Source organism: Oncorhynchus keta, unplaced genomic scaffold, assembly GCF_023373465.1.
Source record: "Oncorhynchus keta strain PuntledgeMale-10-30-2019 unplaced genomic scaffold, Oket_V2 Un_contig_650_pilon_pilon, whole genome shotgun sequence".
NCBI lineage: Eukaryota > Metazoa > Chordata > Actinopteri > Salmoniformes > Salmonidae > Oncorhynchus > Oncorhynchus keta.
Genome location: NW_026288903.1, coordinates 328,642 through 355,000, shown reverse-complemented (window position 1 = coordinate 355,000; position 26,359 = coordinate 328,642). Strand labels below are relative to the sequence as shown.

Sequence of the window (26,359 nt, the reverse complement as noted above, 5' to 3'; positions counted from 1 at the left end):
GGTTTACAGAGTCCCACACGTGAGTGTTAGCCATTAGGCGTATGAACACTTGGTCTCCCACCTCTAGCTGTAGAGTGACTGCATTAGCCCCGTTGTCAGCTCCATCACCGCTAGACTGGTGATCAGAGGAAGTGATCATGTGCTGTCCATTCTTGAACAAGGAAATGTATTTAGTCTGACTTCCTCCGGCATGGTAGAAGAAACTGAAGTAGTAGACCCCTGCAATGGGGGCAGCAAATACCCCTGTACTTGGATTGTAGGCACTGCCAATGTTAGTGATGACATTTTTGAAGATCAGGGTAGTGTCATGGTCGATTGGCCCGATGTGCCCATTCCCGCCCAGGGCAGCCGAAAAGATCACCTTCCTCCTCTCGTTATTTTTCAGTTCCTCAAGTTGATTCTCGCTAACTTTGAGCTGGGTTTCCATGACTCCCAGTTTTTCCACCGTGGTTCGCAGTTTCTCCTCCATGACACCGAAGTCTTTCAGCAGCTTGCACATGTCAGGGTAGCACGAGCCTTGTGATGTCTGGCATTCTTTATCTTCATTTTCAGTCTTTTGGTCTCTTGTTGAGCCGCAGACAGCCAGCAGCAGCAGCACAGCTTAAAACAAGAGAAATGCAGCAGTGTTCATTTCTCCCTGTATTTAGGAACCTGTGTTGATTCTGGAGTTTTCTGTTCCTGTTTTTATACAGCTAGGATGTAGATGCTGTTTCAGACACTCCTTGTACATTCCATTTATTTCGCAATTCTTTATCGCTATTGTTGCGAAATGTGAAAAATAAATATTTGGACAGTGTTTGTCTCCAGTACATGGAGTAGCCAGAACTGGACAGTGTTTGTCTCCAGTACATGGAGTAGCCAGAACAATAAACCTTATTTAACATTTACCTTGTCTTCTCTTGAGATTAAAGTATCTTGCTGAAAAATATGAATTTCCATTATGTTTGTTGTTCAAATTATGTATTTTATTTAAACAGAAAAGTTCAGTAAGTAGCCTTGAAAATAATTTATATCTAAAATGTCTAACCAAACAAATTGTGTGATGGGCACTTTTTCAAATGAAAAAATTGGTCTTTAAAGGGGAATGTCACACTGGGGGGGGTCTGGGCTTGTTTTCATCATGTCTGAGGCCTTTCTATGACAGTGAGATGTGTTTCACACATTTTTTCCCAGGAGGGAGTCAGGTCAGGGCTTATAGCGCTGAACGATACACCCTATGACAGCTTCTGGTGTATTGATGGGGGGGTTAACCTATAGTCCTGCTTTGTGGCACATCTCCAAGGCTCTGTTTTATACTGACACTATGAGTTTGTGTTAGGGTTAGATGAGGTTGCGATGTTCCATCACGCCTCCCCAGCCAGACAGGCCTCCCCAGCCAGACAGGCCTCCCCAGCTAGACAGGCCTCCCCGGCCAGACAGACAGGCCTCCCCAGCCAGACAGGCCTCCCCGGCCAGACAGACAGGCCTCCCCAGCCAGACAGGCCTCCCCAGCTAGACAGGCCTCCCCAGCCAGACAGGCCTCCCCGGCCAGACAGACAGGCCCCCCCGGCCAGACAGACAGGCCCCCCGGCCAGACAGACAGGCCTCCCCAGCCAGACAGGCCTCCCCAGACAGACAGGCCTCCCCAGCCAGACAGGCCTCCCCAGACAGACAGGCCTCCCCAGACAGACAGGCCTCCCGGCCAGACAGACAGGCCTCCCCAGCCAGACAGGCCTCCCCAGACAGACAGGCCTCCCCAGACAGACAGGCCCCCGGCCAGACAGACAGGCCTCCCCAGACAGACAGGCCTCCCCAGACAGACAGGCCTACCCAGACAGACAGGCCTACCCAGACAGACAGGCCTACCCAGACAGACAGGCCTCCCCAGACAGACAGGCCTACCCAGACAGACAGGCCTACCCAGACAGACAGGCCTCCCCAGACAGACAGGCCCCCCCGGCCAGACAGACAGGCCTCCCCAGACAGACAGGCCTACCCAGACAGACAGGCCTACCCAGACAGACAGGCCTCCCCAGCTAGAGTCTATATACAGGCAATAAATAGGCCGTAGTGGTGAAGTAATTACAATTTAGCAATGCAGTGATGGATGTGCAGAAAATGAATGTGCAAGTAGAGATACTGGGGCGCAAAGAAGCAAAAAAAAAGAACAACATGGGGATGAGGTAGTTGGGTGGGCTGTTTACAGATGCACTATGTACGGGGCGGCAGGGTAGCCTAGTGGTTAGAGCGTTGGACTAGTAACCGGAAGGTTGCAGGTTCAACCCCCTGAGCTGACAAGGTACAAATCTGTCGTTCTGCCCCTGAACAGGCAGTTAACCCACTGTTCCGAGGTCGACAGTGAAAATAAGAATTTGTTCTTAACTCACTTGGAGATTGGAGATGCTTGATGTGAGTCTGGAAGGAGAGTTTACAGTCTAACCAGACACCTAGGTATTTGTAGTTGTCCAAGTTTTACTTGCATTTAAGAGCAGTTGGAGGCCACGGAAGGAGTGTTGTATGGCATTGAAGCTCGTCTGGAGGTTTGTTAACACAGTGTCCAAAGAAGGGCCAGATGACATCATTGATTGATACGGAGAAAAGAGTCGGCCTGAGAATTGAAGCCTGTGGCACCCCCATAGAGACTGCCAGAGGTCCGGACAACAGGCCTTCCGATTTGACACACTGAACTCTAACTGAGAAGTAGTTGGTGAACCAGGCGAGGCAGTCATTTGAGAAGCCAAGGCTGTTGAGTCTGCCGATAAGAATGTGGTGATTGATGGAGTCGAAAGCCTTGGCCAGATCAATGGCCAGGTCGATGAATACAGCTGCACAGTACTGTCTTTTGTCGACGGCGTTTATGATGTCGTTTAGGACCTTGAGCGTGACTGAGGTGCAGAGTTGGAGTTAACGTTAGCTAGTGTTAGAAGCTCAGCTACAGCCGATGCCAGAACCAAGAGGGCAGATAACAAATAGGGTGCCTTGCTAAGTAAGTTATTTTTTCCTGCAAGCCATCAAAATAGTAAACTTTGCTGGCTAACATACTATTGTTTTACAGTTAGGGGAAATCAAATGATATTTCTGTTTGCTAGCTTAACTAGCTATGTAGCTAGCTAGGTAGCTAACTACATTATCCATATCTATGACTAAAAAGAGAAGAGTTTTTAAAATCTGAGATCTTGTGTATTTCGATTGTAAAACCTTGTTTCTTTTTAGTCATAGATATTGCTAGCTACTAAACAGCAAGATATAACGTTATAACCAGCCACCACCTATAGCTAGGTTTACCAGCAAATGCTTAACACATGAATGGAGTTGGCTAGCTAGTTAGACTGGCCCCTGCTAACTTGTTATGCACCACGCCTCGCATTTGTAACTTGTTAGCAAACATGTGTAGCTAGCTAGCGATGTAAAAAGCATGAGCTGGTGCACACCCATAGAAAATGATTTAGTGTAGAGGTGCTGACTAGCTAGCTTTGTTACATCATTGGTTAACTTTGGTTATGGATTATGACATTATTACATTATTACTACATTATTACAAAACAAGATATGATTCAAACAGATGTAAATAACAAGTATTGTACATCCAGCTAGCTAGCTAAGTTAGATAGGTATTGTACATCCAGCATCCAGTATTGTACAACCCTCTGGACTACACATGTCCCTCAACAGGTTGGTCTAGTGGTCAACACAGTCCCCTCTGGACTACACATGTCCCTCAACAGGTTGGTCTAGTGGTTAGTGGTCAACACAGTCCCCTCTGGACTACACATGTCCCTCAACAGGTTGGTCTAGTGGTCAACACAGTCCCCTCTGGACTACACATGTCCCTCAGCAGGTTGGTCTAGTGGTTAGTGGTCAACACAGTCCCCTCTGGACTACACATGTCCCTCAACAGGTTGGTCTAGTGGTTAGTGGTCAACACAGTCCCCTCTGGACTACACATGTCCCTCAACAGGTTGGTCTAGTGGTTAGTGGTCAACACAGTCCCCTCTGAACTACACATGTCCCTCAACAGGTTGGTCTAGTGGTTAGTGGTCAACACAGTCCCCTCTGGACTACACATGTCCCTCAACAGGTTGGTCTAGTGGTTAGTGGTCAACACAGTCCCCTGTGGACTACACATGTCCCTCAACAGGTTGGTCTAGTGGTTAGTGGTCAACACAGTCCTCTCTGGACTACACATGTCCCTCAACAGGTTGGTCTAGTGGTTAGTGGTCAACACAGTCCCCTCTGGACTACACATGTCCCTCAACAGGTTGGTCTAGTGGTTAGTGGTCAACACAGTCCCCTCTGGACTACACATGTCCCTCAACAGGTTGGTCTAGTGGTTAGTGGTCAACACAGTCCCCTCTGGACTACACATGTCCCTCAACAGGTTGGTCTAGTGGTTAGTGGTCAACACAGTCCCCTGTGGACTACACATGTCCCTCAACAGGTTGGTCTAGTGGTTAGTGGTCAACACAGTCCCCTGTGGACTACACATGTCCCTCAACAGGTTGGTCTAGTGGTCAACACAGTCCCCTCTGGACTACACATGTCCCTCAACAGGTTGGTCTAGTGGTTAGTGGTCAACACAGTCCCCTCTGGACTACACATGTCCCTCAACAGGTTGGTCTAGTGGTTAGTGGTCAACACAGTCCCCTCTGGACTACACATGTCCCTCAACAGGTTGGTCTAGTGGTTAGTGGTCAACACAGTCCCCTCTGGACACATGTCCCTCAACAGGTTGGTCTAGTGGTTAGTGGTCAACACAGTCCCCTCTGGACACATGTCCCTCAACAGGTTGGTCTAGTGGTTAGTGGTCAACACAGTCCCCTCTGGACTACACATGTCCCTCAACAGGTTGGTCTAGTGGTCAACACAGTCCCCTCTGGACACATGTCCCTCAACAGGTTGGTCTAGTGGTTAGTGGTCAACACAGTCCCCTCTGGACTACACATGTCCCTCAACAGGTTGGTCTAGTGGTTAGTGGTCAACACAGTCCCCTCTGGACTACACATGTCCCTCAACAGGTTGGTCTAGTGGTTAGTGGTCAACACAGTCCCCTCTGGACACATGTCCCTCAACAGGTTGGTCTAGTGGTTAGTGGTCAACACAGTCCCCTCTGGACTACACATGTCCCTCAACAGGTTGGTCTAGTGGTTAGTGGTCAACACAGTCCCCTCTGGACTACACATGTCCCTCAACAGGTTGGTCTAGTGGTTAGTGGTCAACACAGTCCCCTCTGGACTACACATGTCCCTCAACAGGTTGGTCTAGTGGTTAGTGGTCAACACAGTCCCCTCTGGACTACACATGTCCCTCAACAGGTTGGTCTAGTGGTTAGTGGTCAACACAGTCCCCTCTGGACACATGTCCCTCAACAGGTTGGTCTAGTGGTTAGTGGTCAACACAGTCCCCTCTGGACTACACATGTCCATCAACAACAGGGTTTAAATCACAGTAGTACCAGTTTCTATACTGTTCCTGTAGTCTAGTTCCTATACTGTTCCTGTAGTCTAGTTTCTATACTGTTCCTGTAGTCTAGTTCCTATACTGTTCCTGTAGTCTAGTTTCTATACTGTAGTCTAGTTTCTATACTGTTCCTGTAGTCTAGTTCCTATACTGTTCCTGTAGTCTAGTTCCTATACTGTTCCTGTAGTCTAGTTCCTATACTGTTCCTGTAGTCTAGTTCCTATACTGTTCCTGTAGTCTAGTTTCTATACTGTTCCTGTAGTCTAGTTTCTATACTGTTCCTGTAGTCTAGTATCTATCCTGTAGTCTAGTTCCTATACTGTTCCTGTAGTCTAGTTTCTATACTGTTCCTGTAGTCTAGTTTCTATACTGTTCCTGTAGTCTAGTATCTATCCTGTAGTCTAGTTCCTATACTGTTCCTGTAGTCTAGTTTCTATCCTTTTCCTGTAGTCTAGTTTCTATACTGTTCCTGTAGTCTAGTTTCTATACTGTTCCTGTAGTCTAGTTTCTATCCTGTAGTCTAGTTTCTATCCTGTAGTCTAGTTTCTATCCTTTTCCTGTAGTCTAGTTTGTATACTGTTCCTGTAGTCTAGTTTCTATACTGTTCCTGTAGTCTAGTTTCTATACTGTAGTCTAGTTTCTATACTGTTCCTGTAGTCTAGTTTCTATACTGTTCCTGTAGTGTAGTTTCTATACTGTTCCTGTAGTCTAGTTTCTATACTGTTCCTGTAGTCTAGTTTCTATACTGTTCCTGTAGTCTAGTTTCTATACTGTTCCTGTAGTCTAGTATCTATACTGTTCCTGTAGTCTAGTTTCTACACTGTTCCTGTAGTCTAGTATCTATACTGTTCCTGTAGTCTAGTTTCTATACTGTTCCTGTAGTCTAGTTCCTATACTATTCCTGTAGTCTAGTTTCTATACTGTTCCTGTAGTCTAGTTTCTATACTGTTCCTGTAGTCTAGTTTCTATACTGTTCCTGTAGTCTAGTTTCTATACTGTTCCTGTAGTCTAGTATCTATACTGTTCCTGTAGTCTAGTTCCTATACTGTTCCTGTAGTGTAGTTTCTATACTGTTCCTGTAGTCTAGTTTCTATACTGTTCCTGTAGTCTAGTTTATATACGGTTCCTGTAGTCTAGTTTCTATACTGTTCCTGTAGTGTAGTTTCTATACTGTTCCTGTAGTCTAGTTTCTATACTGTTCCTGTAGTGTAGTTTCTATACTGTTCCTGTAGTCTAGTTTCTATACTGTAGTCTAGTTTCTATACTGTTCCTGTAGTCTAGTTCCTATACTGTTCCTGTAGTGTAGTTTCTATACTGTTCCTGTAGTCTAGTTTCTATACGGTTCCTGTAGTCTAGTTTCTATACTGTTCCTGTAGTGTAGTTTCTATACTGTTCCTGTAGTCTAGTTCCTATACTGTTCCTGTAGTCTAGTTCCTATACTGTTCCTGTAGTCTAGTTTCTATACTGTTCCTGTAGTCTAGTTTCTATACTGTTCCTGTAGTCTAGTTTCTATACTGTTCCTGTAGTCTAGTATCTATACTGTTCCTGTAGTCTAGTTCCTATACTGTTCCTGTAGTCTAGTTCCTATACTGTTCCTGTAGTCTAGTTTCTATACTGTTCCTGTAGTCTAGTTTCTATACTGTTCCTGTAGTCTAGTTTCTATACTGTTCCTGTAGTCTAGTTTCTATACTGTTTACATAGCATATCCTGTCTGTTTCAGTGTAATTTACAGAGGAACTCAACATACAGAACTGAAATGCTTTTGTTCTCCTGAACTAGAATTCCTTACGAAATGCCGACCGCATTATCTACCAAGAGAATTCTCTTCGATCATAATCACAGCCTCCAAGCAGACACCTTGACAGCCCTTCATTGGACTCTATGTAATCTGGAAACCACATATCCTGAGGCTGCATTTATTGTAGCTGGGGATTTTAACAAGACTAATCTGAAAACAAGGCTCCCTAAATTTTATCAGCATATGGAATGTGTGACCCGGGCTGACAGCATTCAGGATCATTGCTACACTAACTTCCACGACGCATACAAAGCCCTCCCTCCTTTTTGGCAAGTCTGACCACAACTCCATTTTGTTGCTCCCAGCCTATAGACAGAAACTAAAACAGGAAACGCCCAGGTTTGTTCAACTCTGGTCCGTCATCGGACAACAACTTTGATGAATACGGTGATTCGGTGAGCGAGTTTATTAGCAAGTGCATCGGTGATGTCGTACCCACAGCGTCTATTAAAACCTTTCCCAACCAGAAACCGTGGAATGATGGCAGCATTCTCACAAAACCGAAAGCACGAACCACTGCTTTTAATCATGGCAAGGTGGCCGGAAACATGACCGAATACAAACAGTGTAGCTATTCCCTCCGCAAGGCAATCAAATCAAGCAAGTGTCAGTATACAGACAAAGTAGATTCACAATTCAACGGCTCAGACACGAGATGTATGTGGCAGGGTCTATAGTCAATCATGGACTACAAAAAGAATAACCATCCCCGTCTCAGACCAGGATGTTTTGCACCCAGACAGACTAAACACCTTCATTGCTCGCTTTGAGGACAATACAGTGCCACCTGACACGGGCCGCAACCAAAACCTGCTGGCTCTCCTTCACTGCAGCCAATGTGAGGAAAACATTTAAAGCAAGGCTGCAGGCCCAGACGGCATCCCCAGCGCATGTCCTCCTCTAGTGGGATCATCTGAAACTGCAGTGAAGTACTGCTCCCCTCTCATGGGATCATCTGATACTGCAGTGAAGTACTGCTGCCCTCTACTGGGATAATCTGATACTGCAGTGAAGTACTGCTGCCCTCTAGTGGGATCATCTGATACTGCAGTGAAGTACTGCTGCCCTCTAGTGGGATCACCTGATACTGCAGTGAAGTAATGCTGCCCTCTAGTGGGATCATCTGATACTGCAGTGAAGTACTGCTGCCCTCTAGTGGGATCATCTGATACTGCAGTGAAGTACTGCTGCCCTCTAGTGGGATCATCTGATACTGCAGTGAAATACTGCTGCCCTCTAGTGGGATCATCTGATACTGCAGTGAAGTACTGCTGCCCTCTAGTGGGATCATCTGATACTGCAGTGAAGTACTGCTGCCCTCTAGTGGGATCATCTGATACTGCAGTGAAATACTGCTGCCCTCTAGTGGGATCATCTGATACTGCAGTGAAGTACTGCTGCCCTCTAGTGGGATCATCTGATACTGCAGTGAAATGCTGCTGCCCTCTACTGGGATCATCTGATACTGCAGTGAAGTGCTGCTGCCCTCTAGTGGGATCATCTGATATTGCAGTGAAGTGCTGCTGCCCTCTAGTGGGATCATCTGATACTGCAGTGAAGTGCTGCTGCCCTCTAGTGGGATCATCTGATACTGCAGTGAAGTGCTGCTGCCCTCTAGTGGGATCATCTGATACTGCAGTGAAGTAATGTTTTGTGGGGGGTGTGTGTGTGCACGTGTGTATGTGTGTGTATCTCTCTCCCTGATGATGTGAAATTTCTGAGACTGTGAGCATAACTTTCTATTGATCCAGAAGAGAATAAACCGTTTTGAGTCTGAACCAACTGTGCACAGACAGACTGAGACTCCAAATCAATAAATAGATATTTGAGCTGTTGATAAATCAATAAGAAGAGATCTTCTTGTCTGGCTTGTCTCTGAAGCTAAGCAGGGTTGGTCCTGGTCAGCAGCATACCACCCTGCATACCACTGCTGGCTTGCTTCTGAAGCTAAGCAGGGTTGGTCCTGGATGGGAGACCAGATGCTTCTGGAAGTGGTGTTGGAGGGCCAGTAGGAGGCACTCTTTCCACTGGTCCCCAATAGTTTTTTTTATAACATCCCAATTTCCCCAGGGATTGGGGACACTGCCCTGTGGGTGTCGTCTTTCGGATGAGAAGTTAAACAGGTATCCTGACTCTCTGAGGTCACTAAAGATCCCATGACACTTATTGTCAGAGTAGGGGTGTTAACCCTGGTGTCCTGACTAAATTCACATTCTGGTCCTCATAATAATCCCCAGTTTACAATTGGCTCATTCCTCTCCCCTCTCTCCCCTGGTCGTAAAGGGTCAAATAAAAAATGTTTAAATAAAAATCAATCTACACACAATACCCCATAATGACATCACAATACCCCATAATGACATCACAATACCCCATAATGACATCACAATGCCCCATAATGACATCACAATGCCCCATAATGACATCACAATACCCCATGACTTCACAATGCCCCATAATGACATCACAATGCCCCATAATGACATCACAATACCCCATAATGACATCACAATATACCCCATAATGACATCACAATACCCCATAATGACATCACAATACCCCATAATGAGATCACAATATACCCCATAATGACATCACAATACCCCATAATGACATCACAATATACCCCATAATAACATCACAATGCCCCATAATGACATCACAATATACCCCATAATGACATCACAATATACCCCATAATAACATCACAATGCCCCATAATGACATCACAATGCCCCATAATGACATCACAATACCCCATAATGACAAAGGAAAAAATGGGTTTTAGAATTTTTTGCAAAATATCACATTTACATAAGTATTCAGACCCTTTACTCAGTACTTTGTTGAAGCACCTTTGGCAGTGATTACAGCCTCCAGTCTTCTTGGGTATGACTCTACAAGTTTGGCACACCTGTATTTGGAGAGTTTCTCCTGTTCTTCACTGCAGACCCCCTCAAGCTCTGTCAGGTTGGATGGGGAGCGTCGGTGCACAGCTATTTTCAGGTCTCTTTAGAGATGTTCGATCGGGTTCAAGTCCAGGCTCTGGCTGGGCCAATCAAGGACATTCAGAGACTTGTCCCGAAGCCACTTCTGCGTTGTCTTGGCTGTGTGCTTAGGGTCGTTGTGCTGTTGGAAGGTGAACCTTCACTCCAGTCTGAGGTCAGGACTAGAATAGAGTGGCAGCCTAGACCAGCGGAACCAGGACTAGAATAGAGTGGCAGCCTAGACCAGCTGAACCAGGACTAGAATACGATGCAGCCTAGACCAGCTGGTCCAGAACTAGAATAGAGTGGCAGCCTAGACCAGCTGAACCAGGACTAGAATAGAGTGGCAGCCTAGACCAGCTGAACCAGGACTAGAATACGATGCAGCCTAGACCAGCTGAACCAGGACTAGAATAGAGTGGCAGCCTAGACCAGCTGAACCAGGACTAGAATACGATGCAGCCTAGACCAGCTGGTCCAGAACTAGAATAGAGTGGCAGCCTAGACCAGCTGAACCAGGACTAGAATAGAGTGGCAGCCTAGACCAGCTGAACCAGGACTAGAATAGAGTGGCAGCCTAGACCAGCTGGATCAGGACTAGAATAGAGTGGCAGCCTAGACCAGCTGAACCAGGACTAGAATACAATGCAGCCTAGACCAGCTGAACCAGGACTAGAATACGATGCAGCCTAGACCAGCTGAACCAGGACTAGAATAGAGTGGCAGCCTAGACCAGCTGAACCAGGACTAGAATACGATACAGCCTAGACCAGCTGGATCAGGACTAGAATACCATGCAGCCTAGACCAGCTGAACCAGGACTAGAATACGATGCAGCCTAGACCAGCTGAACCAGGACTAGAATACGATGCAGCCTAGACCAGCTGAACCAGGACTAGAATACGATGCAGCCTAGACCAGCTGAACCAGGACTAGAATACGATGCAGCCTAGACCAGCTGGTCCAGGACTAGAATACGATGCAGCCTAGACCAGCTGAACCAGGACTAGAATACGATGCAGCCTAGACCAGCTGAATAGGGACTAGAATACGATGCAGCCTAGACCAGCTGGTCCAGGACTAGAATACGATGCAGCCTAGACCAGCTGGTCCAGGACTAGAATACGATGCAGCCTAGACAAGCTGGATCAAGACCCAGGAGGGCAAATGACAAACGAGTAAATTGTTTTGCTGTCTGTAGCTAGAAATATAACCTCTCTTTTTACACAAGGCAGTGTTGTTCAGTACAGTACAATTTGGTGATTAATTCAGCCATAACGGGCCTTGCTAGTACCAATACAAGCCAAGCTAGCCTTTGCCCCTACCTACAGTATACTGCTGTTACTGTCTATTATCTATCCTTTACCCCTACCTACAGTATACTGCTGTTACTGTCTATTATCTATAATTTACCCCTACCTACAGTATACTGCTGTTACTGTCTATTATCTATCCTTTACCCCTACCTACAGTATACTGCTGTTACTGTCTATTATCTATCATTTACCCCTACCTACAGTATACTGCTGTTACTGTCTATTATCTATCCTTTACCCCTACCTACAGTATACTGCTGTTACTGTCTATTATCTATCCTTTACCCCTACCTACAGTATACTGCTGTTAGTCTCTATTATCTATCCTTTACCTCTACCTACAGTATACTGCTGTTACTGTCTATTATCTATCATTTACCCCTACCTACAGTATACTGCTGTTACTGTCTATTATCTATCATTTACCCCTACAGTACCTGTTACAGTATACTGCTGTTACTGTCTATTATCTATCCTTTACCCCTACCTACAGTATACTGCTGTTACTGTCTATTATCTATCCTTTACCCCTACCTACAGTATACTGCTGTTACTGTCTATTATCTATCCTTTACCCCCTACCTACAGTATACTGCTGTTACTGTCTATTATCTATCCTTTACCCCTACCTACAGTATACTGCTGTTACTGTCTATTATCTATCCTTTACCCCTACCTACAGTATACTGCTGTTACTGTCTATTATCTATCCTTTACCCCTACCTACAGTATACTGCTGTTACTGTCTATTATCTATCCTTTACCCCTACCTACAGTATACTGCTGTTACTGTCTATTATCTATCCTTTACCCCTACCTACAGTATACTGCTGTTACTGTCTATTATCTATCCTTTACCCCTACCTACAGTATACTGCTGTTACTGTCTATTATCTATCCTTTACCCCTACCTACAGTATACTGCTGTTACTGTCTATTATCTATCCTTTACCCCTACCTACAGTATACTGCTGTTACTGTCTATTATCTATCCTTTATCTACAGTATACTGCTTTACTGTCTATTATCTATCCCCTACCTACAGTATACTGCTGTTACTGTCTATTATCTATCCTTTGCCCCTACCTACAGTATACTACTGTTACTGTCTATTATCTATCCTTTATCTATCTTTACCCCTACCTACAGTATACTGCTGTTACTGTCTATTATCTATCCTTTACCCCTACCTACAGTATACTGCTGTTACTGTCTATTATCTATCCTTTACCCCTACCTACAGTATACTGCTGTTACTGTCTATTATCTATCCTTTACCCCTACCTACAGTATACTGCTGTTACTGTCTATTATCTATCCTTTACCCCTACCTACAGTATACTGTTACTGTCTATTATCTATCCTGTTATCTCGTCACTTTACCCCTTGACATGGTGCAGGGGCAGACAGGGTCAAGGTAGTGGAATGTGGTAGTGGGTTTTTAATGAGTGTAGGGTTCGTTGGAAGGGTGTTTTATATATTTTTTATACAGTTATTTTTGTTGTAGTTTTCCCTTATTTTGTATCACAAAGTTTAATATATTTATATTCTCGTCCAGCTGGAGGCGATAATGAACCATATTGGATGCCAACCGCCGTTACACTCCACAGAACAAGAAGAAGAAGAAGAGGCGCAACTCAGGGTGCCCAAAACTTTTGGAGAAACGTCAGAATCTGAAGAGAACTCGGTCGTGAGATCTTGTGTCCAGGACCGCATCAGTGTAGAATAATGATGTAAAAATGGCGGAGCTACAAATGCTTTTGGAAGAAGAAATCCCAGCCGGTCAGAGAGCGTTACTGGGTAGTTTTACGAATCTCGAAAGAGTTGCTGATTACTGCGAAAGCAACTATGTGCAGGTAAATATATGATTTATAATAAAATGATCGGTTATGTGCGCTGTTTAACTCAGAGAATGACAAACTAGGCTCATTTACCACACCAGTTTGCTTGTTTATTGTGTTACTGTAGTTGCTTTTTACCTTAGACTACTCTTGGCTAATAATTGCAGCATTGTTAGTTATGTGTACTACCAATAACGTGTGTATTGTCAGCATTGCTTACACGTTGACGTGGGTAGCGAGTCCAATAGAAAGTATTTGTGAATGGACCGTGTTGGAGGTTGGTGCCGCCAGAAACCACTGTACTCACAGATACAACAGTAACCAGATCATATTTCCGACAGAGATTTAATTCTGTCTAGTTACTTTGATTATCTTGTCCGCCAATATTCGACCGCAGAATAAACTGCATTCGGGTGACGTATGATCAAATCGGTCATATGGACACAGTCTATGGACATTCCTCTCACATCACACCGTTGTATGGAAGCATTACACACACACACACACACACACACACACACACACACACACACACACACACACACACACACACACACACACACACACACACATACACACACACACACACACACACACACACACACACACACACACACACACATACACACACACACACACACACCCACACACCCACACACACACACACACACACACACACACACACACACACACACACACACTGGGGGGATCTCAATTGCAGACTCCTCTCGTCCTCTCTCCTCTTAATTCAACCCAAAGTGTTTTATGTGCTTGGGAAACGTGTTGCATTGCCAAAGCAAAATGAAAGTGAAATGATGAAACCTGAACAATAAAAAACATTCGAATTTAACAGTAAATATTGTGGTCAAAAAGCTAAAAAAAATATATAGACATTTCAAGTGTTATCGGCTATGTACAGTGTTTTAGCAATGTGCAAATAGTCGTAGTATGAATAGTACGGAAGATAAATTAACAGATAAATATTTGTGGTATTTACAATGTTTATGCTCCTGTGGTTGCCCTGTTTTCATGGCAACAGGCACCAAATCTTGCTGCTGTGAGGCACACTGTGGTGTTTCACCCATCAATGTTTGATTTATTTTTGAATTCTTTGTAGGTCTGTGGGAAATATGTGTCTCTAATATGGTCATACATTGGGCAGGAGGTTAGGAAGTGCAGCTCAGTTTCCACCTCATTTTGTGGGCAGTGAGCACATAGCCTGTCTTCTCTTGAGAGCCATGTCTGCCTACGGCGGCCTTTCTCAATAGCAAGGCTATGCTCACTGAGTCTGTACATAGTCAAAGCTTTCCTTATGTTTGGGTCAGTCACAGTGGTCAGGTATTCTGCCACTGTGTACTCTCTGTTTAGGGTCAGTCACAGTGGTCAGGTATTCTGCCACTCTCTGTTTAGGGTCAGTCACAGTGGTCAGGTATTCTGCCACTGTGTACTCTCTGTTTAGGGTCAGTCACAGTGGTCAGGTATTCTGCCACTGTGTACTCTCTGTTTAGGGTCAGTCAAAGTGGTCAGGTATTCTGCCACTGTGTACTCTCTGTTTAGGGTCAGTCAAAGTGGTCAGGTATTCTGCCACTGTGTACTCTCTGTTTAGGGTCAGTCACAGTGGTCAGGCATTCTGCCACTCTGTTTAGGGCCAAATAACATTCTAGTTTGATCTGTCTTCTTGGCTGATTCTTTCCACTGTCAAGTAGTATTTACTTTTTCATAATTTGGTTGGGTCTAATTGTGTTGCTGTCCTGGGGCTCTGTGGGGTCTGTTTGTGAACAGAGCCCCAGAACCAGCTGGCTGAGGGGCATCTTCTTTAGGTTCATCTCCGAGTAGTTGAGGGGTTCAGTGGTGGAATATTGGAATCGAGGTAGAATTTAACAGCTCTTTTTTTGGATTTTGATAACTAGCGGGTAAAGTCCTAATTCTGCTCGGTATGGATTGTTTGGGGTTTTGTGTTTTATACAAAGCATTTATATATATATTTTTATTTAACTAGGCAAGTCAGTTAAGAACTCATTCTTATTTACAATGACGGCCTACACCGGCCAAACCCGGACGTCGCCGGGCCAATTGTGCGCCGCCCTATGGGTCCTCCCAATCATAGTGGGTTGTGATACAGCCTGGAATCAAACCAGGGTGTCTCTAGTGATGCCTCTAGCACTGAGATGCAGTGCCTTAGACCACTGTGCCACTCGGAAGCCCAAGTATATTTTTTGCAGAATTCTGTATGCAATCTCAATTGGGTGTTTGTCCCATTTTATGAATTCTTGGTTGGTGAGTGGACCGCAGACTAGAGGTCGACCGATTAATCGGAATGGCTGATTAATTAGGGCCAATTTCATAACAATCGGTATTTTTGGATTTGCCGATAAAAAATTTAAAATAAATAATAATTTTTAATAAAATATATATATATATATATATATATCTTTTTTACACCTTTATTTAAGTAGGAAAGTCAGTTAAGAACACAATCTTATTTTCAATGACGGCCTAGGAACGGTGGGTTAACTGCCTTGTTCAGGGGCAGAACGACAGATTTTACCTTGTCGGCTCGGGGATTTGTTTTTGCAACCTTCCGGTTACTAGTCCAACGCTCTAACCACCTGCCTTACATTGCACTCCACGAGGTGGCAAGGCTGACTACCTGTTTCGCGAGGGCAGCAAGAAGCCAAGGTAAGTTGCTAGCTAGCATTAAACTTATCTTATAAAAACAATCAATCTTAACATAATCACTAGTTAACTACACATGGTTGATGATATTACGAGTTTATCTAGCGTGTCCTGCGTTGCATATAATCGATGCGGTCCCTGTTAATTTATCGAATCACAGCCTACTTCGACAAACGGGTGATGATGTAACAAGCGCATTTTGCGAAAAAAGCACTGTCATTGCACCAATGTACCTAACCATAAACATCAACGCCTTTCTTTAAAATCAATACACAAGTATATATTTTGAAACCTGCATATTTAGTTAATATTGCCTGCTAACATGAATTTCTTATAACTATGGAAATTGTGTCACCTCTCTTGCGTTCCGTGCAAGCAGTCAGGGTACATGCAGCAGTTTGGGCCGCCTGGCTCGTTGAGAACTGTGTGAAGTCCATTTATTCCTAACAAAGACCGTAATTAATTGTACATAATTATGACATAACATTGAAGGTTGTGCAATGTAACAGGAATATTTAGACTTATGGATGCCACCCGTTAGATAAAATACGGAACGGTTTTGTTTTTGAAATGATAGTTTCCAGATTAGACCATATCAATGACCAAAGGCTCGTATATCTGTGTGTTATTATGTTATAACTAAGTCTATGATTTGATAGAGCAGTCTGACTGAACGATGGTAGGCAGCAGCAGGCTCGTAAGCATTAATTCAAACAGCACTTTCGTGTGTTTGCCAGCAGCTCTTTGCAATTCTTCAAGCATTGCGCTGTTTATGACTTCAAGCCTATAAACTCCTGAGATTAGGCTGGTGTAACCGATGTGAAATGGCTAGCTAGCTAGTTAGCGTTTCAAACGTCACTCGCTCTGAGACTTGGAGTAGTTGTTCCCCTTGCTCTGCATGTGTAACGCTGCTTTGAGGGTGGCTGTTGTCGTTGTGTTCCTGGTTCGAGTCCAGGTAGGAGCGAGTAGAGGGACGAAAGCTATACTGTTACATTGGCAATACTAATGTGCCTATAAGAACATCCAATAGTGAAAGGAATATGAAATAAAAATCGTACAAAGAGAGAAATAATCCTATAATAACTACAACCTAAAACTTCTTACCTGGGAATATTGAAGACTCATGTTAAAAGGAACCACCAGCTTTCATATTTTCTTATGTTCTGAGCAAGGAACTTAAATGTTTGCTTTTTTCATGGCACATGGCACATATTGCATGGCACATATTGCACTTTTACTTTTACTTTTACTTTCATCTCCAACACTTTATTTTTATTTATTATTTAAACCAAATTAAACGTTTCATTATTTATTTGAGGCTAAATTGATTTTATTGATGTATTTTATATTAAGTTAAAATAAGTGTTCATTCAGTATTGTTGTAATTGTCAGTATTACAAATAAATAAATTGAAAGAAATCGGCAGATTAATTGGTATCGGCTTTTTTTGGGGTCCTCCAATAATCGGTATCGGCGTTGAAAAATCATAATCGGTCGACCTCTAACCCAGACCTCACAACTGTTGTCTTTACAATGGATTAAGTGATATATGACATGCTATTTTATCAAATTAATTATCTGTAATTAATATTACCTGTTTAAACTAATCATGTAAATGTAATTAACTAGAGAGTCGGGGCACCACGGAAGAATGTTAATAGAGCTGTTGTCTTCCGAATAAACTCTTAAAGACCTGGTTATCTTTTACATCAATAGCAGTCAATTATTAATTGTCACCTTAATTCAGTCTCATCTGAACGTCGTAAAATTCTTGGTTATCTTCACGAACCCTGGCTAACAAGATGAATCAGCAGTACAACATTTGGTTTAATTATTTATTTACTAAATACCTAAATAATCACACAGAATTACACATACACAGGATGGATCATACATTGATTACTAATTTTGTTATAAAAGAAAACGTCCCTGGCCGACGAAGCCGATATGACGGCTGGTTACACAAAGAAAGGGGGTTGGGTTTGAATAAAAACGCGGGAAGACTGAGGAACAAAAGGATTGGGTCTCTATCGGACCATATGAAGCTATCGTAAATACAGAATCTCATGCATTCTAAATAACCGCCCATTCGGAAAAGGAAAATGCAAGAAATATATGTACTCTGAGCTGCGCTTCGATAGATTGGTCAAAGATGGAAGGCTGGGTTGCCCAGCAGAGATCTCCCTTGTCCTTTAACTTCTACGCTACCCACCCCTTTAGCGGTTGTCATCAACAACCGCTGAATTGCATAGAGCCACGTTCAAATAATATTCCTACAGATATTTATATTCATGAAATCACAAGTGCAATATAACAAAACACAGTTTAGCCTTTTGTTAATCCACCTGTCGTGTCAGATTTTGAAAATATGCTTTACCGCGAAAGCAATCCAAGTTTTTGTTTAAGTTTAGCGATCGCTTGACAAAACATTCTGTACACCTAGCATCAAGTAGCTTGGTCACGAAAATCAGAAAAGCAATCAAATTAATCGTTTACCTTTGATGATCTTCGGATGTTTTCACTCACGAGACTCCCAGTTACACAACAAATGTTCCTTTTGATCCATAAAGATTATTTTTATATCCAAAATACGCCCGTTTGTTTGACACGTTATGTTCAGAAATCCACAGGAAAGAGCGGTCACAACAACGCAGACAAATTCCAAATAGTATCCGTAATGTCCACAGAAACATGTCAAACGTTTTTTATAATTAATCCTCAGGTTGTTTTTCAAATATATAATCGATAATATATCAACCGCAACTGTCTTTCTCAGTAGGAGAGGGAAAGGCAATGGCTGCCCAAACTCTGTTGCGCCAAGCAAAACGCTGCTGGCACCCGGCCATACAATGACGCAATGTTGTCTTTCTTGCTCATTTTTCAAAATAAAAGCCTGAAACTATGTCTAAAGACTGTTGACACCTTGAGGAACCGATAGGAAAAGGAATCTGGTTGATATCCCTTTAAATGGCGCAAAGGCAGGCTATGGAGTTTTCAAAATAGAAGCTACTTCCTGATTGAATTTTCCTCAGGGTTTCGCCTGCAATATCAGTCCTGTTATACTCACAGACAATATTTTGACAGTTTTGCAAAGTTTAGAGTGCTTTCTATCCTAATCTGTCAATTATATGCATATTCTAGCATCTGGTCCTGAGAAATAGGCCATTTATTTTGGGAACGTTATTTTTCCAAACATAAAAATAGTGCCCCCTAGCTTCAAGAGGTTAAAGAATATTTCTGGGCGGATATGTTGTAGTCTGTCATCTTGTGATAGAACGATTACGTTGTAGTACCATGTCTTTCTGAAGAGATTGCCCGTCCTTTCGTAGCCCACATTTACAGCTGCTGTTGCTAACTCAATGTCTAGGATGTATCACTTCTTTAGTGAATAAGAGTTCAAAGTTCATACCAAGTTGCCATATTTTATGCTCATGCTATATTCTGGCTGGTGTAGTCAAATTTATCCTTCCAGCGTGTCGATCATCACCTCCATGTTGAAATTCGCCCTTCTAAACGTATGGACAGCAGTCCTCACGTCGTCGGGAACACAATGTTAATTTAGTTTGGTTGTAGTCGTTCAACCAGAGTTCACGCTGAGTTTGGTTTAGTCCTGGATCACGGAGGCTCATACAGAAATGGCCTCTGATTTCACTCATGAAAACTATTCTCTCATTTTAAAAACTAAAATTAAATTGAATATTTTCACAAATAGTTTAATTATTTCAACATTTAAATTGTACAACAATTCCATGTGAATCTGATACCCAGAATGTGTAGACTTTCCAAGATGCAGTTTAAGAATCTAGGATAGCGTTGTCTTAGTTTTTCCTGATAATGCTCTCCACTGCATTCAGAAAGTATTCAGACACCTTGACTTTTCCCAATGTTGTTACGTTACAACCTTATTCTAACATGGATTAAACCAAAACAATTATCAATCGACACACAATACCCCATAATGACATCACAATACCCCATAATGACATCACAATACCCCATCATGACATCACAATACCCCATAATGACATCACAATACCCCATAATGACATCACAATACCCCATAATGACATCACAATACCCCATAATGACGTCACAATACCCCATAATAATGTAGTGAGTCGATGGTCTACTGTAGTGTAGTGAGTCGATGGTCTACTGTAGTGAGTCAAGTCGGTGGTCTAGTGTAGTGAGTCAATGGTCTACTGTAGTGTAGTGAGTCGATGGTCTAGTGTAGTGAGTCGATGGTCTACTGTAGTGTAGTGAGTCAATGGTCTACTGTAGTGTAGTGAGTCGATGGTCTAGTGTAGTGTAGTGAGTCGATGGTCTACTGTAGTGTAGTGAGTCGATGGTCTACTGTAGTGTAGTGAGTCGATGGTCTACTGTAGTGTAGTGAGTCGATGGTCTACTGTAGTGTAGTGAGTCGATGGTCTACTGTAGTGTAGTGAGTCGATGGTCTACTGTAGTGTAGTGAGTCGATGGTCTACTGTAGTGTAGTGAGTCGATGGTCTAGTGTAGTGAGTCAATGGTCTACTGTAGTGTAGTGAGTCGATGGTCTACTGTAGTGTAGTGAGTCGATGGTCTACTGTAGTCTACTGAGTCGATGGTCTACTGTAGTGTAGTGAGTCGATGGTCTACTGTAGTGAGTCAATGGTCTACTGTAGTGTAGTGAGTCAATGGTCTACTGTAGTGAGTCGAGTCGGTGGTCTAGTGTAGTGAGTCGGTGGTCTAGTGTAGTGAGTCGGTGGTCTAGTGTAGTGAGTCAATGGTCGACTGTAGTGTAGTGAGTCAATGGTCTACTGTAGTGTAGTGAGTCAATGGTCTAGTGTAGTGAGTCGGTGGTCTACTGTAGTGAGTCGGTGGTCTAGTGTAGTGAGTCGGTGGTCTACTGTAGTGAGTCGATGGTCTACTGTAGTGTAGTGAGTCAATGGTCGACTGTAGTGTAGTGAGTCGGTGGTCTAGTGTAGTGAGTCAATGGTCTACTGTAGTGTAGTGAGTCAATGGTCTACTGTAGTGTAGTGAGTCAATGGTCTACTGTAGTGAGTCGGTGGCCTAGTGAGTCGAGTCGGTGGTCTAGTGTAGTGAGTCGGTGGTCTAGTGTAGTGAGTCGGTGGTCTAGTGTAGTGAGTCGGTGGTCTAGTGTAGTGAGTTAGAGTGTCGAGGCGGCAGGTAGACTAGTGGTTAGAGTGTAGAGGTGGCAGGTAGTCTCGTGGGTAGAGTGTAGAGGCGGCAGGTAGACTAGTGGTTAGAGTGTAAAGGCGGCAGGTAGACTAGTGGTTAGTGTGTAGAGGTGGCAGGTAGTCTAGTGGTTAGAGTGTAGAGGTGGCAGGTAGTCTAGTGGTTAGAGTGTAGAGGTGGCAGGTAGTCTAGTGGTTAGAGTGTAGAGGTGGCAGGTAGTCTAGTGGTTAGAGTGTAGAGGTGGCAGGTAGTCTAGTGGTTAGAGTGTAGAGGCGGCAGGTAGACTAGTGGTTAGAGTGTAGAGGCGGCAGGTAGACTAGTGGTTAGAGTGTAGAGGCGGCAGGTAGACTAGTGGTTAGAGTGTAGAGGCGGCAGGTAGACTAGTGGTTAGAGTGTAGAGGCGGCAGGTAGACTAGTGGTTAGAGTGTAGAGGCGGCAGGTAGACTAGTGGTTAGAGTGTAGAGGCGGCAGGTAGACTAGTGGTTAGAGTGTAGAGGCGGCAGGTAGACTAGTGGTTAGAGTGTAGAGGCGGCAGGTAGACTAGTGGTTAGAGTGTAGGCAGAAAGTAAATACGTTTTCATCAGACAACAGAAATGTCACTTGGCTGCCAGTCACACAATTAAATAAACTTCAAATTAAAAAGTAAGGTATTTTTTTCAGCTAGATTTCCTAATGTTTAGCTTAAAGTTAATGTTGCATTTTACCAGAGAATAGTAGACTGGCTACACCAGAGAATAGTAGGCTGGCTACACCAGAGAATAGTAGGCTGGCTACACCAGAGAATAGTAGGCTGGCTACACCAGAGAATAGTAGGCTGGCTACACCAGAGAACAGTAGACTGGCTACACCAGAGAATAGTAGGCTGGCTACACCAGAGAACAGTAGACTGGCTACACCAGAGAATAGTAGGCTGGCTGGCTACACCAGAGAATAGTAGGCTGGCTGGCTACACCAGAGAACAGTAGACTGGCTACACCAGAGAATAGTAGGCTGGCTACACCGGAGAATAGTAGGCTGGCTACACCAGAGAATAGTAGGCTGGCTACACCAGAGAATAGTAGACTGGCTACAACAGAGAAAAGTAGGCTGGCTACAACGGAGAAAAGTAGACTGGCTACACCAGAGAATAGTAGACTGGCTACACCAGAGAATAGTAGGCTGGCTGGCTACACCAGAGAACAGTAGACTGGCTACACCAGAGAATAGTAGGCTGGCTACACCGGAGAAAAGTAGGCTGGCTACACCGGAGAATAGTAGACTGGCTACACCAGAGAATAGTAGGCTGGCTACACCAGAGAACAGTAGACTGGCTACACCAGAGAATAGTAGGCTGGCTGGCTACACCAGAGAATAGTAGGCTGGCTGGCTACACCAGAGAATAGTAGGCTGGCTGGCTACACCAGAGAATAGTAGGCTGGCTGGCTACACCAGAGAATAATAGGCTGGCTGGCTGCACCAGGGAATAGTAGGCTGGCTACACCAGAGAATAGTAGGCTGGCTACACCAGAGAATAGTAGGCTGGCTACAGGAGAATAGTAGACTGGCTACACCGGAGAATAGTAGGCTGGCTACACCAGAGAATAGTAGGCTGGCTACACCAGAGAATAGTAGGCTGGCTACAGGAGAATAGTAGGCTGGCTACAGGAGAATAGTAGGCTGGCTACACCAGAGAATAGTAGGCTGGCTACACCAGAGAATAGTAGGCTGGCTACAGGAGAATAGTAGCTCCACATCATTCTGAACGATGTCTGCTGATAGAATACCTCCTCATGAATTGTCATTTCAGAGGAGAAGTGCAACAAGCACAAAATTAGTCTGATGCTGAGCAGTAATTAAAATAAGAAACATTTTAGAGCATAAGATATTTGTTATGCGTTTCATAATTATTTTTTTTGCTGCGTGAAAAACGCCGAATTCTTCATTTTAGGCGACCCCAAAGGTTAACTTTCTAGTTAGAAAGTGGCCGAATGAAGAAGGTGACAGGGCATCATCGTGTCAGCTTTCTGCCATGTTTGAGAAGTCAAAGCCCATTGGATGAGTTCTCTGTACAGCTGCCACTGCTATATTGATTTTCTGTTTTTCTTTTTGTTAGTTCTCGACATGTCTGCTCCTCCCCCCTCTTCTCCGAGCAGGAAGGCCCGTTGCCCTGGCGACACTAGACTCCACACAGAGACCGTTCTTCCTTCAGACAAGCATGAGTCAACTCTGTTTGTTTGCACAATGTCTCTTGTTTATATTATTTTTGTAAACGTGTACACACCAAAAATGACATTAGGTAGCTCCTAACTATATATATGTATAACTTTGGGCTGGATTGCCTGTCTGTTGGGACCCCGAGTGGCCCAGCGGTCTAAGGCCTTCGTTCTAAGGCCCCGGTTCTAAGGCCCCAGTTCTAAGGCCCCGGTTCCATTCCAGGCTGTATCCCAGCAGTCTAAGGCCCTGGTTCTAAGGCCCCGGTTCCATTCCAGGCTGTATCCCAGCGGTCTAAGACCCTGGTTCTAAGGCCCCGGTTCCATTCCAGGCTGTATCTCAGCGGTCTAAGGCCCTGGTTCTAAGGCCCCGGTTCCACTCCAGGCTGTATCCCAGCGGTCTAAGGCCCTGGTTCTAAGGCCCCGGTTCCACTCCAGGCTGTATCACAGCGGTCTAAGGCCCCGGTTCCATTCCAGGCTGTATCCCAGCAGTCTAAGGCCCCGGTTCCATTCCAGGCTGTATCCCAGCGGTCTAAGGCCCTGGTTCTAAGACCCTGGTTCCATTCCAGGCTGTATCCCAGCGGTCTAAGGCCCCGGTTCCATTCCAGGCTGTATCACAGCGGTCTAAGGCCCCGGTTCCATTCCAGGCTGTATCACAGCGGTCTAAGGCCCCGGTTCCATTCCAGGCTGTATCCCAGCGGTCTAAGGCCCCGGTTCCATTCCAGGCTGTATCCCAGCGGTCTAAGGCCCCGGTTCCATTCCAGGCTGTATCACAGCGGTCTAAGGCCCCGGTTCCATTCCAGGCTGTATCCCAGCGGTCTAAGGCCCTGGTTCCATTCCAGGCTGTATCACAGCGGTTTAAGACCCTGGTTCTAAGGCCCCGGTTCCATTCCAGGCTGTATCTCAGCGGTCTAAGGCCCTGGTTCTAAGGCCCCGGTTCCACTCCAGGCTGTATCCCAGCGGTCTAAGGCCCTGGTTCTAAGGCCCCGGTTCCACTCCAGGCTGTATCCCAGCGGTCTAAGGCCCCGGTTCCACTCCAGGCTGTATCCCAGCGGTCTAAGGCCCTGGTTCTAAGGCCCCGGTTCCACTCCAGGCTGTATCCCAGCGGTCTAAGGCCCCGGTTCCACTCCAGGCTGTATCCCAGCGGTCTAAGGCCCCGGTTCCACTCCAGGCTGTATCCCAGCAGTCTAAGGCCCTGGTTCTAAGGCCCCGGTTCCACTCCAGGCTGTATCCCAGCGGTCTAAGGTGGGGTCCTGTCTTCCTGGTCTTATCAATGCATTCCTCACTCTTATCTGCAGAACTGACTGTTGATTACTGCACCAGTCTTAGATAGGAGGACCTCTGATCCTGACTAAGTGTCTTGAAACTTTCCCCAATTTCTTGCCCACATAGGCCAAAATGCTCCACATTTCCAGTAAACCCCCTCTCTCCATAGCCCTGGCATCTGGTCTGGTCAGGGAGGGAGGTGGGAAGGCGGGAAGGCGGGAAGGCACATTTCTACTTTACGCCTACTCTCCATTGCCATGGCGTCTGGCTCCTCTCAACCTCTACATCTGTTTTAGGTTACCTCCCACCGGAGACTCCCACAGGTAATTGAAACCGGGCTGACTTGTTGTTGGGATGCTGGGAAAGAGGGACGGGGGTGTGGGGTTGAGATTGGAGAGGAGCTGTGTAGGTGTGGTACTCAGTGTTTGTGTGGTTGGTAACCAGGGAAACCACAGTGCAACAGAACTCTTGATAGTTGGGCGCCGTACGTCCCAAATGGCACCCTATATTCTATAGTAGTGCCACTATATAGGGAATAGGGCTCTGGTCTGTAGTGGTGCACTACATAGGGTATAGGGCTCTGGTCTATAGTAGTGTACGATATACGATTCTGTTGGGAACACGGTCATTCTGACCATTGTGGACAGATTCAGCAAGTTTGCTCATTTTGTCCCTCTCTCCAAGCTTCCATCTGCCACGGAGACGTCCGAGATCCTGGTTAGGGAGGTTTTCAGGGTCCACGGATTGCCCAGTGACATTGTTTCTGACCGTGGTCCTCAGTTTACCTCTGCTGTCTGGAGATCCTTCTGTTTGGCCATTGGAGCAGTCACCCACAATCTAATGGTCAGGCGGAGAGAGCCAACCAGAAGATGGAGTCCAAGCTGCGTTGTCTTGTCTCTTCTGATCCCACCTCTTGGTCATCTCAATTACCCTGGGTCGAGTATGCCCATAATACCCTTCCTTCATCTGCCACTGGGATGTCCCCCTTCCAATGCCTGTACGGATACCAACCTCCCTTGTTTCCTTCTCAGGAGAGGGATCTTTCGGTTCCTTCTGTCCAGGCCCACATTCGTCGTTGCCACCGGACCTGGCATCGGGCCAGGAAGGTCCTCCTTAGAGTTTCTGACCGGTATCAGATCCAGGCGAATCGTCGCCGTATTCCTGCTCCCGCTTATACCATCGGAGATAAGGTTTGGTTGGCTACACGGGATCTTCCTCTACAGACTGAGTCGAGGAAACTGTCACCAAAGTTCATTGGTCCGTTTGTGGTGGAGAGAATCATTAACCCTGTTGTGGTCCGACTCAAATTGCCGGCAACGCTTCGAGTACACCCCACCTTTCATGTCTCCTGCCTCAAGCCGGTTCTCCTCAGTCCTCTGTTGCCCCCTCCTCCTCGTCCTCCTCCTCCTCGGATGGTCGGAGGTGGCCTACACGGTGCGCCGCATAATGAATTCCAGACGGCGGGGTGGAGGTTTCCAATATCTCGTGGATTGGGAAGGATATGGTCCAGAGGAGAGGAGTTGGATTCCTCGGCGTCAGATCCTTGATGACGACCTGCTTCGTGACTTCTACCGCCTCCACCCTGGCGCTCCAGGTAGTCCGCCCGGTGGTCGTTCGTCGGAGGGGGGGTACTGTCACGAATCCAGCTTCCTGAGTCTGTGTTTGCCTGTGTTTC

At 45.1% G+C, this 26,359-nt stretch overlaps 1 protein-coding gene, 1 long non-coding RNA gene and 1 pseudogene across 22 annotated transcripts in view; 1 reads left to right on the top strand and 2 right to left on the bottom strand.

Moving 5' to 3' along the window:
• Positions 1–631, bottom strand: part of LOC118377543 (complement C1q tumor necrosis factor-related protein 6-like) — a 1,050-nt pseudogene extending 419 nt beyond the window's left edge.
• A 10,898-nt stretch (positions 632–11,529) lies between these two features.
• On the bottom strand, positions 11,530–12,901 carry LOC127925927 (uncharacterized). 10 transcript variants are annotated; one of them, XR_008122927.1, is made up of 4 exons: positions 12,681–12,856; positions 12,161–12,495; positions 11,688–11,869; positions 11,530–11,640 (listed from the first exon to the last, which is right to left on the bottom strand). It is a non-coding gene; the product is annotated as an uncharacterized LOC127925927 (long non-coding RNA). The 10 variants fall into 10 exon arrangements; XR_008122934.1 differs by adding an exon at positions 11,876–11,922 and having other exon boundaries at positions 11,548–11,828; positions 12,120–12,495; XR_008122932.1 differs by having other exon boundaries at positions 11,548–11,687; positions 11,735–11,869.
• A 269-nt stretch (positions 12,902–13,170) lies between these two features.
• The window catches only part of LOC118378876 (abl interactor 2-like), an 83,810-nt gene continuing 70,621 nt past the window's right edge, over positions 13,171–26,359 (top strand). For all 12 annotated transcript variants that reach the window (XM_052511224.1, XM_052511223.1, XM_052511222.1 and 9 more), the window contains exon 1: positions 13,171–13,393. In XM_052511224.1, the coding sequence (XP_052367184.1) occupies positions 13,277–13,393 (117 nt within the window). In that variant the 5' untranslated portion in view covers positions 13,171–13,276. The remainder of the gene's footprint in view (positions 13,394–26,359) is intronic.